The sequence below is a fragment of the Pseudopodoces humilis genome, chromosome 7 (assembly GCF_049639895.1).
Source record: "Pseudopodoces humilis isolate 2021_Gansu_Grassland_sample_001 chromosome 7, ASM4963989v1, whole genome shotgun sequence".
Lineage (NCBI taxonomy): Eukaryota > Metazoa > Chordata > Aves > Passeriformes > Paridae > Pseudopodoces > Pseudopodoces humilis.
In genome coordinates this window covers 21,972,373-21,988,314 of record NC_142206.1, presented here as the reverse complement: position 1 = coordinate 21,988,314, position 15,942 = coordinate 21,972,373, and the positions used below count along the sequence as shown (strand labels likewise).

The following is a 15,942-nucleotide window of genomic DNA, read 5'->3' as shown; positions in this document are numbered from 1 at the left end:
AACCCCAACTAAAACAAAACAGTCATTCCTGAACATGAATTACCAATGATGCTGAATGTCAAGTACACTGTCTGCTCATCCTTCACTTTCTAAACACAGGGGACAAAATATGACCAGAAAGTTCAACAGCTTGGTAAACAATGGAATTTCATTCAAATTTAAGTCAAGACAGTTTCCACTAAAGCAAGTATCTAGTTTTAAACAGTGAAAGCACACTCAAACAAATTCAACTCCCTACTACATGATGTATTTCACTTTTATTCATGTGTCTGGTCGTATCAGTACAGAGTAACAGTAGGAGAACTGGGGAACAGAAAGGAACAGTTTCAGGGCAGGGCTAGCATAGACAGTTTGGGGGAAACAGCATTTGTATGTTGTACCTGTTTACAACTAGTGGCATAACACAAAACAAAAAACTCCTATCTAAAGAAAGCCAATGCTAGTAATTTTTCAGCTGTATTTAGTGGTACTGTTTATTTTTTTTTTCATTCAGTAAAAATCTTAGAATATAAAGCACCTTATTAAAGCATCTTATTACCGGATATCTTTGCTCTCTAAGGTGATGTATGTGCCATCGTACAGATCAAGGTCTCCCAGGGGCACCTTTGCTTTAATGCAGTCTGGATCTTCTTTATTATGCCTTTGTTCCAGCCCTGTGTCTCTGTCCTCATTTTCCTCTATATGAATCTTTTGAGCAACTAACTGTTTCTGTAGGAAAAAAAAAAGGAAACAGAAGCATGTATTACCAATGAAAGCAAACACTATAGTTGCTATGATTCAACAGTCCAACTTTTTCCTTAAAACAAAGTTCATTTGAAAAAATCTAAAAAATTCTTATTAAATTTTGGGAATATCTCCTTATCTTTTATAACATCTGTAGGACTTTTCTGGATTTGGATGGCGTATAAATGCTTTCATTAGAGATAATGAGCCCTTATTTCTTCTGTTGAGGCTAAAAAGTGGGTTAGTAACATTAGTAACATTCCAGATCCATGGTAGGCAATGTAGGAAAAGAAGAAATGGCTGCTACAAGTACATCCAATTTTTCACATTTCGCCCCCTTTTTTTCTAAGATCTTGTGGAAATAATACGAGACATTGCAACATCATCATCATCATCTTAACTGTTGAGTGTGCTAAGTTCAGCTGAACATGAGTACATGTGAATAGTACTGTACAAGAATACCTGTGAAATGAGAAAACCTGCATTTTTAATTAAAGCCATACACATTTGATTACATGCTACTATGAAAAAATAGATATATATACACTAGTAGCAATTTGTACAAGAACTTAAAATAGGTAACTTCAGCTGAAAGCCATTTGTGTATCAAATTGGACATTTGTAATTTCCACCCCCACAACTCACACCTCAAAAAGCTTGCAAGTATTATTTTATCCACAGCTAAAACGTCCATCACCACAAAAAAAGAGCATACCCTGATGAGAAAGAATGGCTGAATATAGTCACACCAGGGGCTGTCCTGCTTATTTTCCATTCTCCTACTTCTCCCATTCACCTAAAGCTACCTCCAGTGTTCATCTGGCTTTCCACTTAGTTATCCATCCCAATCTGATAAAACCAAAGCTGGCACAAGAAAGGGGTGCATGGCCAGAAGGGCTGTGAGCTGTTTGCTTACCTAACCCCTATTGTATTTAAACTTCAGTTTATCAGTTCAAAGTTCATAAAAGCCCTTTTCAAAAGGGTGGTCTCACACTCCTTCTCAAGAATAAATGAGCTTGAAGAAAAACAGAGATGATTTGCTCCACGCTCTTCTGAAATACAGTACAATAGAATCTAGTGACTTTATGCAAAAATGTTAGGATTTATGGCTAACAACAGGGAATGATACAACTAGAGACCAGTTAGGCAGACTTGAGGGAAAAAATTCTTGAGATCTGAAAAATTTTTTATCCTTTCACTGAAGCAGAACTTTGCCAATAATAAATTATTTTCCCCATTTAAAACCATCACTATAAAGTCTACGGAAAAAAAAAATCTGTATTTTCTGAAATTAGTTAGTACTTAAATGTTACACTTTACCTCCAGTTCTTTGAGGTAGTTAACTGTTGTTTCTTGTCTCATTAGTATTACCAAATCATGTGGGTTTCTCAAGTTCATTGGTGAATCCACCTGCAAGACATTTTAACAGTCCATCATGTAAGACATTCACCTAATTACAGTGATTTTAGAAGAAGGCAGTTATGTTCATTCAATCAGTTTGCCTGTTCAGAGGCTTTCTGTCCAGTCAACATTCATTATAATGTCCATTATGAAAATCCATACTTCAAACAACATTGTCATTTGAGAATCCAATTCAGCTCATGCTTTAACTTTAAACTTATACTAATTTAATCAGACACATAAGTTCTAAGCATAAGAGGCAAATCGATTTCCACAACAAATATTACTAAGAGTACCTACTGCTGAAATACTAGATACCTTAAACTGCAATCACAGAAACTTACTTTGTTTTGTAACTTTAAAATTCCTCCACCACGTCCCTCAAAAGGCATAAAGTACTTCAGCTTCAACAACTTTCTGCAACTAATTTAACACACTGGCCTACCATTAGGATCTACTGCCTTCAGGACTAATAAATAAAGGAATTATTATTATTATTATTATTAAATAAATAAAATCAAGAGGGAAACAGGTAAAGACTGAAAACTGTTTCTGAAGACCATGCTACAGCTTCCACAGCTGTGCAAAGGAGTTCACAGCTCCATGAAGAAGGACATTAGAGGCAAGTCACTCACAGAGCAGTTCCACGTCAGCCCCTAGCTGGACTCTGTAAACTACATCACTTCACCCCAGGGCTGAAACACCCAGCCTTGTCCTCATGCCGAGCTCTGCTGTCTCACCAGGCAGGGGAAAGTCCCTACAGCGGTGTAGCAGCATCTGAGCTGATGCAAAGGCTCACTTCCAGGCTTGCAGCCAGTGTTTCCTCCCATATGCCAGTGCGAGAGCAGTAACACTGGCTGCACACCAGCTGTGGTGACCACCAGGATCTCTTGGAAGCTAACCCAAACTCAGGAGCTGAACAGAACATAACTCCTTCCTGGTTGTTTTGTCTGAACTAGTAAACTAAATTGGTTCATGAAGGATTCAAGGAGCATGAGAACAGAAACAAGGAAATAAGAGTATGTGATGACAGCATAAAAAGACACAGTGACAAGAACAGCAACATCTCACACATTTAACATGACTGCTAGATGGTCTACATCAAGATGTTTTTTCTGGATCTGTTCAGTTTCCACTCAAGCTTTCAGGATACAGAAACAGCTGCTGCATGAAGATGTGAATACTTACCTGTTTTCAGCTCTGATACTTCTAAATGGGCTGTCCACCCCATTACATCTGTAATGATGCAACTTGAAGATATTACAACTTAATGGAAAAGTCTGCCATATACAGGTGCAGGAGAAGTTCCTGAGCTCCAGTTCCTCCTTTTTTGTCACCTTTCCAAGTAGCAAATGTCTGTTACACTCCCTTACTGCAGAGAACTGCATCTCCAGCATATTTTCTGGTCATCCTAATGTGTCCTGTCAACGGATTATGCCTTAGGGCTGTATTCTCTTGGCTGTGAGTCAGATAAGAAGTTCAAATCTACTTTGTATGGACTACTGACTGTGAAGTCTACATGTTGCAAGATTCTTGACTGAGTAAGGACCTTGTCCTCTTGAGATATAAACACTTGTTCCTTTCACTGGACTCTAAGCATGCTTTTGGCTAAATCTGGCTAAGTATTTCTTTCCAAAGCAAAAGCTGCAGTGCTTCTTTTAGTATGGATCCATTTTGATCAGTGGCTACCTGTACAGCCCAAACAGCTACATATAACTCATTTTCTCCCTTAGCAAATTAATTCTCTTATATCACCAGATGAATAGAAAATAATGGGTGCTACTGATACTAGTCCATTTTTACGCTATGAATTTGGAGATAATGGATTCTACTGTTGCAAATAAAGGATCACCAAGTATCCATCATGATGCAGAGATGTATAGAAAATATAATTTCAAAAAAAGTCTAATGATTTTGTTAGTCAAAGTATTAAAGTCTACAGCATTTTATTCATGGTCATATTTCCTATTTCCTCCTATGGGCCTCACCTCACTTTGAACTGGTTGCACACAAAGCCAGAGCTATGCACTGAATGTAGCACTGGTTTATGCCTCATTTGCTGAAGAAACAAATGTGCAAATGAATGAGAGTTGAATTTGAAAAGAAAATAAGTTTCACTGTGTTTAAAGCACTTCATCACCCATTCCAAAATAGCACTGCTCATTTGACATCTAAAGGCTGCATGCATGATACTACACAGTCACTGAGGGCAAAGTCAACTATCAGCTCTGCTTTCAGTGACAAACAGCATCTGGGCAGACATTTTTGGAGAAAAGTTATGCAGGCATCACCAACTAGAAAACCTTATTCTGAAAGATGAAGGATCTTGGCTTATCATTCATCCAGAAACAGAATGATATTCAGGGTCGGCTTCTGTTTTTAACTTTTGGTAAGACAGTGTCATTGAGAGTTAGGTCTGAATTTAGTATTGGAGAATTTGGAGTGGTATGTTACCAACCCAGTGTGTGTGGGTTGACAAGAAAGCAATGCAGGAAGTACCACACTCCCATCAACTACTATCTGGCAGTAGAAACCAAAGTTTCAACAATCAAACAGCAATATCACTGAATTAATTAATGAAGTTACGTCAATCCACCAGGAAATCACCCCAGTCAAGGATATTTTTCTTCAGTCTTCAGATTTTCTTTTCCACATCTGACTCAGTTTGTCACCAGCAAGTACTTTTTAATAACAGCAGACTCCTTCAGCCTAATAGAAAGTTAACCTTACCAGCGTGCAAACACAAAGCTCCTAACACAGAATTTTAGTAGCTGTATTGGGTTTGCATGGCAAGGGGTGCCTTCTGTGAGAAGCTGCCAGAAGCCTCCCTTAAGTCCGAGAGAGAACACTCCAGCTGGCTCCAAGATGGACTCGCTGCTGGCCAAGGCCAAGCCCATCAGTGACTGGTAGCACTGCTGGGATAACACATTTAAGAAGGTAAAAGAAGTTATTGCGGCCAGAAAAGAGAGAAGTGAGGATATGCAAGAGAAACAGCTCTGTAAATACCAAGGTCACTGGAGAAGGAGTGGAGAAGGTGCTCCAGGCGCCAGAGCCAAGATTTCCCCAGAGCCTGTTGTGAAGACCACAATGAGGCAGGCTGTCCCCTGCAGTTCACCAGTGAGCAGAGATCCAAGTGCAGCCTAGGGAGAACCTCACACCAGAGCAGGTGGACACCCAAAAGAGGATGTGAACCCGTGGGAAGCCCACATTGGAGCAGGATTTTGGCAGGATCTGCAGACCTCCAGGGGATCCACACTGGAGCAGCCTGTTCCTGAAAGATGGCATCTTGTGGGAGGGACCCTGTGACATCCCATGGGAAGGAGCCACACTGGAGGAGTGAGTGTATAGAGGGAATCAGGAATAAGGTTAAGTCCTTATAATAGGAATAAAAGGATGGGTTGGGGGAAGGTATTTTGAAGATTTTCTTTTACTTCTCATTACTCTACTCTGATCTGATTTGTAATAAATTAACTAATTTCCTCAAGTTGAGTCTGTTCTGCCTGTGGTGGCAACTGGTGAGTGTTCTCTCCCTGTTCCTTATCCAAATTCTTGAGCTTTCTCTGGTGTTTTCTCCCCCATATGCAGCTAAGGAGTGATAAAGCAGCTCTGGTAGGTACCTGGTAAGCTTTTCATTACCCACTTCTCTGCAGTGACTTTGAAGGTGGCCTTTGAACTGAAACTTACTCATCTCAGATCCAGCCTCATCACCTGATTCAGTCAAATGAGTGAAAAATACACAGATATTGTGACTAAGATAATCTTTTTCAAAACATAACCAACTTTCCACAAGGTTCCTCTGAGATGCAACAGAACAGACATCAACCTACATAACAAACACAGCCTCATGGTGTGGAGAGTGGAGCCTCCTGCACCAGAACAGATGCTTTGTCCAACTTACTCATCTTTAACTCAAAGTGTTTGGCTATAGCAAAGCAAGACATTCATTTACTCTTCCTCCAAAGTGCTGAAATTGTGACATTCAAGATGAAGCGCTTGAAATGCAAGAATTTGACTTCAATTCCAACACAGTAAACAGGGAAAAAAACTGTTGTGCTGAAAAGCCTTCTTTGAATTTTGACAGCTACTATAGTTAAGACTGCAGAAAGCCTGCCAGTAAAAACACTTCTAGAATAAGTGTTCTCTGTTCAACTTTGCACAAAGGTGAAAGTTTCTTTATAAAGCACAGTACAAATGTATTCACTGTCACAAAGTACACCAAGAACCTTATTCAGCAAGAAACACAAAGAATTTGTGTAATGAAAAAAGACATTGAGTTGAATCAAACCCTGAAGTTTTACAATCTCCTATGTTACCTCCATATATCAAAGTCTCTTAGCAATTAGACTAGAAAGCTTTGCCAAACCTTCCACCATATTTTTCCCAACAATCCAGCACTAGGAAGTAAATTCTTTAAATAAGGGTTGATTAATGCCTTAGTCAACTATTTTTAAATAAGACTTTTTATAAAATACTGTGGAAACCCCACTGTTAACTGAGGCACAGGCAAATCAAAATCAAAACAGCTGTTCTGCTGTTCTGTGCCTCTGCACATCCTAAAAGCATTATACTACATGCAGAAGGCAGATTATTAGAGAAAGAAGCTGAAAAACACACTGTATCAAATGATGGTGTACAGAAAAATGGACTCTCCATATTTGTTTTATAGGCAGTGCATGTTTTGTCACTGTACAAAATAAAAGCAATTCCCCCTCCAACGAGTTGGAACTTCTTGCAGTCTTGAGGGGGAGCCAAGGATCTGAAAACTGGTGCCTGTCTTTTCATATATTCTTGCTGTCTTGAAATACTTTACACTCCAACATGATGCTACATGGAATTTCTGAGGAAGCTGCAAAAAAATCTGTACACGTTTCAGCGCAAGACACACTACAAAACTGGAAAATAAATAATGGGACTTATCCAAATGATGAGCAGGCAGCATCAGAAGATACTTACTATTTCCAAGGGATGTCACTGAAAAAACTCACACAGACAAATGATGTAGAAATGAGATTTTATAAGTATTGAGCCATTTAAAAGCTTAATGCTGCAGAATCTGTCAGCAAACAGCAATAGATATTTGATATTAAGCACTAGTACTTAATACCAGCTGTGCTACAGGGAAAACACAAATTTTTAACACCTGTAGCACTTCAGAAATAAAACCTAACAAAACTGCAGTACTACTGAATAGCTCTGCTCAACTGAGATCACACAAGCTATGAATATCCTAGGTAACAGACCTAAATACATCAAAGGGAAACAAGACTTTATTTGAAACACCATGAGCCCAATGTGTTGCTGGTCATACTTAAGGGTATCAATTTCCAACTTGTATATTCTAGGTAAGGTTTATATTCTCCAGTAGCCATATGCTCAGCTGAATGAAAACAAGAGATGGAGAGATCATTCAGATATACATTTGTAATGAACAAGTACTTTTTTTTATAAAAGCAGACTGGTTCTTGATGTCTTCTCACTGCCAAATCCTAAAAATTTCAAGTCTTCTAATATTGAAAATACAGACAAGAAGACAAATTATTGCTTACTTAAGACTTACTACTACTTACAAGATACCTACAAAAGATTAACCCTGAGCAGTAATTTCTTCAGCAAATGAGCAGCAGAAAACCCTTTTTTTTTTTTTCTGTTAAACTTTGAGGGAAATAACTTTCTCCAGCAGTGTATTTTTAAAGCAGGCAGGTACATGAAATAAAAGTGGATTTCAGTCTTGCTGACTTTGCTCTTTTGGGCTTTGGTGGGGTCTTTATGCAAACATGTCCTTGGGCCAATTCCAAGGCCACCCTTTTGCTGTGAAGTTCACAATACAGGGAAGGCATTCCAGGCACCAAGCATAACTCTCACCACAGAATAACCAGTTTTGAACAGATTATTCATAGCATCTTTTCAGATTGTCCAGTCCTTATTTTAAAGGTGACAGAAAACAGGATGAGAGGCCAGGAAATCGAAGTGTGAGATCCTAAGAGAAAAGGGACCTGGGAACACACCGTGTCCAGAGGACAAAGGCTATATGGAAACACCAGCATCTGAGGAATGAGCAGGACATGCCTACACGTGGTCAGAGACACTGCTACAGTATTCTGGACTTACAGCCTGAACCACCTTGCCATGTATTATCAAGCTCAGCTAAATCCAGACATCTCTGCACTAAAGCTTTTCTGTCAGCAGTCAAAACCTGGCATAAAATTACGTGCTGGGCTGTGGCAGGTGTGAGGGGCACGGCCACCAACAGCTGCAGCTCAGCAGCCCTTGGGATCTGCCTCTTAGCTCCTCCACCTCAGATGCAAATCTCTGACTGCCGAGTTGAGAGCAGTGGAAGCAACTTCACCACTGCTGCTCCACTGAATGAAACATTTGCATTTCTGATGCCACATACATCATATAAGGCCTATTTTTATAAATTCAGATCTAGTCGTGATGTTCACAGTGACACAGAAATACATAGGCTGTGCTCCCCTGGGAGAAGACAGTGCAGCTCTAAATCCCCACCTGGGACAATACCGGCAACTACAAAGCATTCAGGTTCAATAATTTCTTATACACTTATGTAAAGGCAGAAGATTTGAAGAGATTTATTTTTTTAAACTACTATTTTTTCATACCACATGATGGCCTATGCTCCTCTGATGATCAAGAGAGAAGTTCTAAACCAGAAAAAGTATTCCTTTCCTTGAGGAAAACCTTACCTTATGCCTCAGAACCATCCTGCTGCAGCTTTTCACCCCAAGGTTGGATTACATCTAGTGAACTACAGAACATTCAAACCAATCAGCTCAGGTGTCTTTGCACACCCTCATAAGGAGGTACTGACAACTGCTTTGGGGAAGGCATGGTTCCACCTTACACACTTTGGTAAAAATGAACAACTTTTTTTGGTGTATGTGTGTGGGTCTTTTTTGTTTCCTTGTTGTTGTTGCTGTTTTTTCGCACACAATAGACTTGGAAGGATAAGAAATCCAGTCAAATAAGAGTTCACACAACCAAGCAAACTAACTTTTAGAGTAAGAGCAAAGCAAACATTCACCTGTCATTTTTAAGATAGGACTGAGCGACTACTTAAATATATCACAGAAGATGCTTTTGTAAGCAGCAAATACTTTTTATTTGGCTGCACTAGAATCACAGCTTTCCTTGGGTTTGGATGGCTGCTCTTCCTATATTCTTGAGCACATGGACCACTGCTCTCATACCAACCTGTTAGCATACATGTGCACTCAGATGCCAGACAGAGTAATGCATTAACTAGCTCTAAAACCACCCATGAATCAACTTGCCTTGCTCGAGGTGCTCTTACACTCAAATCTGCAACCAAATGAACAACTGGTAGGTACTGTCTCCCCTCTCTACTGCACCAAGCCAGACTGAAGCACACTACAGGAAATTCAGATGTCACATTTGTTGAGCAGCTGGTTGTCTTAGTCCCAAATAAGCTAGCCAGTATTGCTCTTTGACTCTTCTCTCCAGATCATCTCTCATGAACTTCAAAACACACGACAACATATTAAAACTAAAGCAACTTTTTGCCAACTCAGATTCCTTGCCAAGGGCTCTTTGCTCCTGACAACACTTTCCCAATCCTGCTTTGGATCATCTGCCTGGAAGGCCTCTGCACTTCTTTTAGTTTAATTACTCTAACTTCTTCAGAGTTTACAGCAGTCCACAACAAGGCAGTCCTTTGAATCCCCACTAGCTTGATCAGTTTGAATCACCTCCACCAAGGCATCTCTAGCAAGACCCTACCTCAGCTCTCATGTCAAGTCTCTGAGCCATGGTAGCAGCTGGTCCCCACCATTAAAGCCATGAATGACTACATTCTGCATTGCATTTAATTTGACAACTGTCTGTCCTCTCTTTATGCCAAGTTTCTCTCTTCTCTTGAAGTACACTAGTATTTCTGTAGAGTGACTAGCTTCCCTACAAGCACTGTCTAAAATCAGTTATATATTAGCCTGAACTTTATACTGTGAGTTGTGAAATGGCTTATAAACATATGCACTGAGCAGATATAATCTCATTAAAGAGAGACGATTATTCAGTCCCTGGCTTTGCAGGCACACATTTGAAGGTAGACTCAGACTAAAAGAAGGACATGAACTGATCCAAAGAATGATGTCTTTGATCTGAAAACCAGCTACTAGAGCAACAGATACATCTTGATGGTTTTTTTCTTGATGGCTGAGACTTGGAAGTATTACATACACTACCAGTAATTTCTTCTGTCATTTAGAAATGCTCACTAGAAACTTGAAAAACAGTAACTACTTAGCAAGTACTCCTATTTACTAGATGAGATCTTGCTGATATATGGAAAATTGTTCAGTCTGTGTTAATTTTGCCACTGCTGCCAGGTTATTGTACCACTAGGAAATCAAGTCTGAGCCAGGGTATAACTGTGGTCTTGCCTCACAGAAAAGTCAATCTCACTTGAATGTAGTCTCATATTAAATGCTTGCACCCTTGCTGCACTGTAAGGAGAAACAGCTAAGAGATTTTAGGTCAATAACATATAATAATCTCACCTTTCTTCCCTCAAACACATTCCAGCAACTACATTCTGTATTTAGGTCAGGATCTGTGACTCCTGCTGTCAGCTCCTCATCCACAATGCACATTGGTAACAAGGAAAACAAAGCTCACAGTAGCAAACTCAAAGCTACAAGGAAGTCAGTTGTCACTGGTGCTCATCTGCATTTTCACAGATAGTGGCTCATTCAGCAGTGGGAATGTCTGGGTCTTACCATCAATTAAGTTTTGCCTACATCTTAATTATACAGGCTTCACTCAGATAAACTGAAGTAGTTCAAATGAAGACCAAGCCTGTACCTCTCTAAAAAGGTAATCTTTGAAGATGTGTTCCAGACTTTAAGAATTAGTATTTATTTTTTTTATTAGTAATAATTTTATTAAGAATAATACATTAATATTTATTATACTTAATATTTCCAAAATTAAATCATATAAATGCAAATTAATACCATTCTTTGCCATCACCAGCCACTTCCAGTCAGAGACTGCTGTGCTGGAAGCCTTGCAATGAGCAGTGCAAGGTCCAACAACATCTGACCACCAGCAATGTCCCTCAGGGATCAATACCAATCATTACTAACACAGGTCTTTACTACTGACAGCGGGTAAAAGAGAACCACAAGCTTGGTGTCCTCTGCAAACGTGGGGTAGCGTGGCCATTGCAGGGCTGCAGCAAGACAAGGTGCTGGAGAAAGGGCTCTGTCAGCCCAATCTCATGAAGCCAACAATGGTAACACAAGCCCATGGGATGAAATAGCCCCATGCAGCAGGAAAGGCTGGGGCTGAATGAAAAACACTTTTCAGAAATGGCATTTGGGATCTGGTGGGGAGAAAGCTAGTGGTGAGGCAGCAGCAAGCCCTTGCAGCTGAGGCAGCCAACTGCACCCTGGGCTGCTGCAGCAAGTCTGGAGCCAACTGGGCAAGGGGTGAGACCGTGCCCCTCCACCAGGCACCCATGTGAAGGTGCCTGCTTCAGGTTTCTGTCCTCACTTGGAGGGCCAGCAAAGCCCATCTGAGGTGGTGAGGGCCCTGGAGCACACAGCACGCAGAGGTTCCCGTTGCCAACGAATAAGAGTATCTCAAGTTGGAATGGACCCATGAGTTCTCATGACACGTAACAACTTAATGAAGAATATTCTGAAAAATTAAAGCAAAGGAATGCTCTGCAGTGAAGTTTGAGGCTTTTGTCCTGCTAACAAGTCCTTGGTATTAGGAGGAGAGCTTAAATATTTTGGAATATTGTGGTTCTACTAATGAACTGATAAATCACTTATGAATTCTCCAAGATGTTATGAATCCTGCCGAGATGCTGCTTGACCTCTGACACATTTGGTGCTGTGACCTCTTTGCTGGGGAGCCTGTTCCATTGACCTGTCTGTGAAGAACCTTTCCTAATGTTCAGTCTGAACTTTCTCTGGTACAGCTTCATTCCATTTCCTTGTGTCCTCTCAGCAGAGAGGAGATCAGCACTTGCCCCTCCATTGCCTTGCTTGAGGAAGTTGTAGGCTTGGATGAGGTCTCCTCAGAACTAAGCTGAACAAGCTGAGTGACCTCAGCTGCTTCTTGTAAGTCTAACCCTTGAGAGCTTCCATCCTCCTGGTTGCTCTCCTCTGGGAGGGCACAGTCTAAGAGTTTAATGTCCTTATCCTGAGGCACCCAAAACTGCATGCAGCACTCAAGGTGTCACTGTACCAGTGCAATGCAGAGTGGGACAACAATTCCTGCCTGTTGCTGGACATGTGGAGACTGTTACTTTTGCTGTTAACTATTGAAGCACTGCTACATTATGGCACTTAAAACAACATTGATGTTCACTAAAAAACTGGTCCAGCAGTTCCCCAAAACACAAGTGAGTGGAAAAAATGAAATTCAGAGGTGTTATGCAGTATTGGCAATAGCAATAACCACAAATTTAAATATAATGTTCATGAGAGCCAGTGACATGACAGTAACAGATGCCAAAATGCATCTAATTACAAAAAACTCACTGGACAATTCCCAGCACCACATTCTGGGTACTGAAGAATCTGGCTCCCCACATTCCAAGTAATAACATAATTATAACTGGAATTTCCTTGCTGGAAATGGGTGAATGAATTTTGACCATGCAAGTAAGAGCAGTTATTCCACAGATACTGTTTTCTCACCTCACCTACAGGCTTTGAGAACTTGACAGAGGGAACATGGGGATGCCCCTGCTTACAAAGCATTTGGAACTGTAATAGAAAAGACTAAGGCATAGCAACAGTACAGTGGAAGCTTCTACCTGTAGCATCAGTTAGCTGACATGGTGCAACACCATTCCTTAAAATCAGTAATTAATTCAGCTAATAAGGTTTTCGAGCCATTTTATCTAATTGGATTTTTCCAAGTCACAGCTGCTTTTCACGCAATAATCAAAATCAACACCTGACCCAGATGTTATAATATACACTCAGTATACACACACAGATGCTTCCAGACCATTATCATATACTTGCACCACTTCCTCACTATGTTAAGTGGGGAAAGGAAATGAGATAGCACTGGAGCTGTTGTCATTAATTCATTTATTATTAATGAGGGTGTTAGAGCACCTGGATCCACCCAGACAGGCAAAACGTCCAAGAAGCATAAAGAAAGCAGAAGTTTCCTGCAGAGGAAAGTCTGCTGCACCTGTCTGAGGATCTTAATGCATTTTGACAGGAAAACCCGATAAAAAATCCTCACAAATTGAAGGTGATAATGGACATTCATTCAGGTCTCCACTCTTTTCTACAGAGGAAAGGCCACATTGCTTACTCCAGCAATCAACTCTTCCACTCCAGAGGGAAACGGACAGATCTGACACGAAAGCAAACTTCTGCTCCCTTTAAAACAAAAGGAAGGCAAGCAACTAAGAAAAAGCCTAAACACGAGATACAGATCGACTCTTTCAAGCCGCTTAGTGAACGTGAGGCACAGCCCACTATCAAAATAAGACATTTTTACTAAAGAAACCCACAAGGCGTGCGTGTATTCCTGCACCGAGCACACATGCCACCGCTTCTTCCCTACTTCCAGCAGGAAAGAAAAGCGGCCGGGTGGGGTGCAGCTGGACGTGAAAAATCGCAAACTCACTGACATCTCCTCCCCGCGGCGAGGAGTCCGGGGATGCCCGGGGCCGGCCCCGCTCGGGTCCCGGCTGCGGACCGGGGCCGCGGTACCGCTGCTTTCACCACCAAAGCGGGACCCGGCCTCGTGCTGAAGGCTCCCCGAGAGCGGCCCCTAGGCAAGAACCACCGCTGCTCCAAACAGAGTTCCAGCCGACATCCATCGTCGGCTCGCCCCGACCCACCGACCGCCCCTCCCCGTTGCCTCGCCCCGGAGGATTCAAGCCACGTTTCACAAGCGCCGCCAGCTCGCCGCGGGAGACCCCCGTGCCGGGGCCGCGGGAGACCCCCGTGCCGGGGCCGCGGGAGCGACCGGCACCGCCACCCGGCTGCTGCACGGCTGCGGGAACAGGCTGGGCTTGACACCGGGCCAAGGAGACCCGTGTCCCGCGCCGCACGGCTCGGGACAGAGCGGGGCTATGGGTGAGCGGCGGCGCGGACAGGGGCTCTCCGTGCCTCCACACCCGCGTCCCTAGGGCCACTCACCTGCTGCTGGATCTTCCCGTCCTCGGTGACCACCCAGTGGGTGGTGGCAGCGGCGGGCCGCGTCCCCGAGGCCAGCAGCGAGCACAGGCCCAGGGCCCAACCGGAGAAGACCCATACGCGCCCCAACCCGCCCCGCCCGGACGCTCCAGCCGCCGCCATCTTCCCCAATCCCGGCCTGCTCGCAGCCCCCGGAAGCGGAACGGCCGCCGCCGCCATTTTGGGGGCGGGCGGTGCGGCCGCGCCGGGGGCGGGGCGGGGGCGCGGGCGGTGCCCGAGGAGGAACCGGGAGGCACCGGCCGGAGGTCTCGCAGTCCCGGAGCAGCCCCGGGGCCGCGGCCCTGGAGCACGGTTAACAGCACCGCGCACCGACTGCCCCGCGCGGGGGGCCGGGTACGGCCAACGGCGGCTTCCCGGACCCCTGGCAGCCCCGGTAACGGCGGAGCCGCTGTCCCGAACACAAGACCGGCGTTAAATGCCAACAAGCGCCGTGTGGCGACACGCTGAACGCTTCAATTTAAAAGAGGTGCTGTTTGTCCGGGGCACACTGGAACACTGGCCACGACGGCTCGAGGGGACGACTTTGTGCACAGCGCAAACGAAGCCGTCCCTGCAGCCATGCACACAGAGGATGCCAGCACTCCCAGCAGCTGGGTGAAGAGAGCTCTGAAGAACACATCGCGCCTTTTCACTTCTAATGCTTTTCAGTTACACAGCAAGACCTGAACTTCTCCTTTCCTGTTCTAATACCAACCCATCAGCGAGAGCCTGTTTCCCTAGTACCGAGAGATATCTGAACGCTGCACCCTTCAAATTTTGTTCTGTTCGATCTTTCCGCAATCCTGCTTTTTGGGAACATCAAACTTCCCAGCGCCCATTAAACAGCAGCATTCACTCCCAACTCAAACTCACTAAGTGGAAACAAGAACAAGTTTACAAATGGTGTGCCAGTGGTTCAAGGGATTCTGTTTCCATTAGCCTAGAGAAAATACTGCACAAGTATGATAGCTCCTTACTGCTTCCAGAGTTTTCAAATCAGGTATATTACAGATTCCACAAAAAACCCTAGGCTGCCCTTCCAAGTGGCTCTTGCTCCATCATAAGTGTCAGGAAGATCCAGAAACGCCAGAGGTTTATGCCCAAAAGGAGACAGAGGAGTCCTGCAACTTCATTCGAACAGAAGAAGAGTCCACCGGGGCACACGCCCGCGGGGTTTTCTCTCTCGGGGTTTCTGAGGGCGCAGCCTCCTTTTATCCTAAACTCCCGGCCACATGTTGCTCTCTTCCTTCCCCACTGGCTGAGGCACTAGGAAGGTACAGACTTCCCGAACAGCCTTCCACATATTCCCCCCTTGAACCTGCTATTTAACCCCAAAGCTCAGAAACTCAGGCTTGTGCAGATAGATCCTTGTCTGTTTCAGGAGCCCGGCTGTCCGGGCTCTGCAGCAAACCTGCTGCCCAAACTTAGGAGAGACAACAGGACCCATTTCAAAGATATTAACACCCACACCTTCACCCATCACGTTGTTTGTAAACATTAACTTTCATAAGGTACTAACAAAGTGTATCACACTGTCAGCATCGAGGAGTTTGACAATGACTGATTCGTTTTCACCACATTTTCAAATAAGATTTATAACATACAGCTTTTGATGAATATT

The 15,942-nt window shown here is 43.2% G+C and overlaps 1 protein-coding gene across 1 annotated transcript in view; it reads right to left on the bottom strand.

Annotated features, from left to right (window-relative positions):
• TTC17 (tetratricopeptide repeat domain 17) overlaps positions 1-14,501 on the bottom strand; it is a 53,919-nt gene extending 39,418 nt beyond the window's left edge. Inside the window, exons 1-3 of the mRNA XM_005522403.3 lie at positions 14,286-14,501; positions 2,044-2,133; positions 539-708 (exon numbers count right to left, since the gene is read on the bottom strand). Of these exons, the coding sequence (XP_005522460.3) occupies positions 539-708; positions 2,044-2,133; positions 14,286-14,501 (476 nt within the window). The remainder of the gene's footprint in view (positions 1-538; positions 709-2,043; positions 2,134-14,285) is intronic.
• Positions 14,502-15,942: the final 1,441 nt, after the last annotated feature.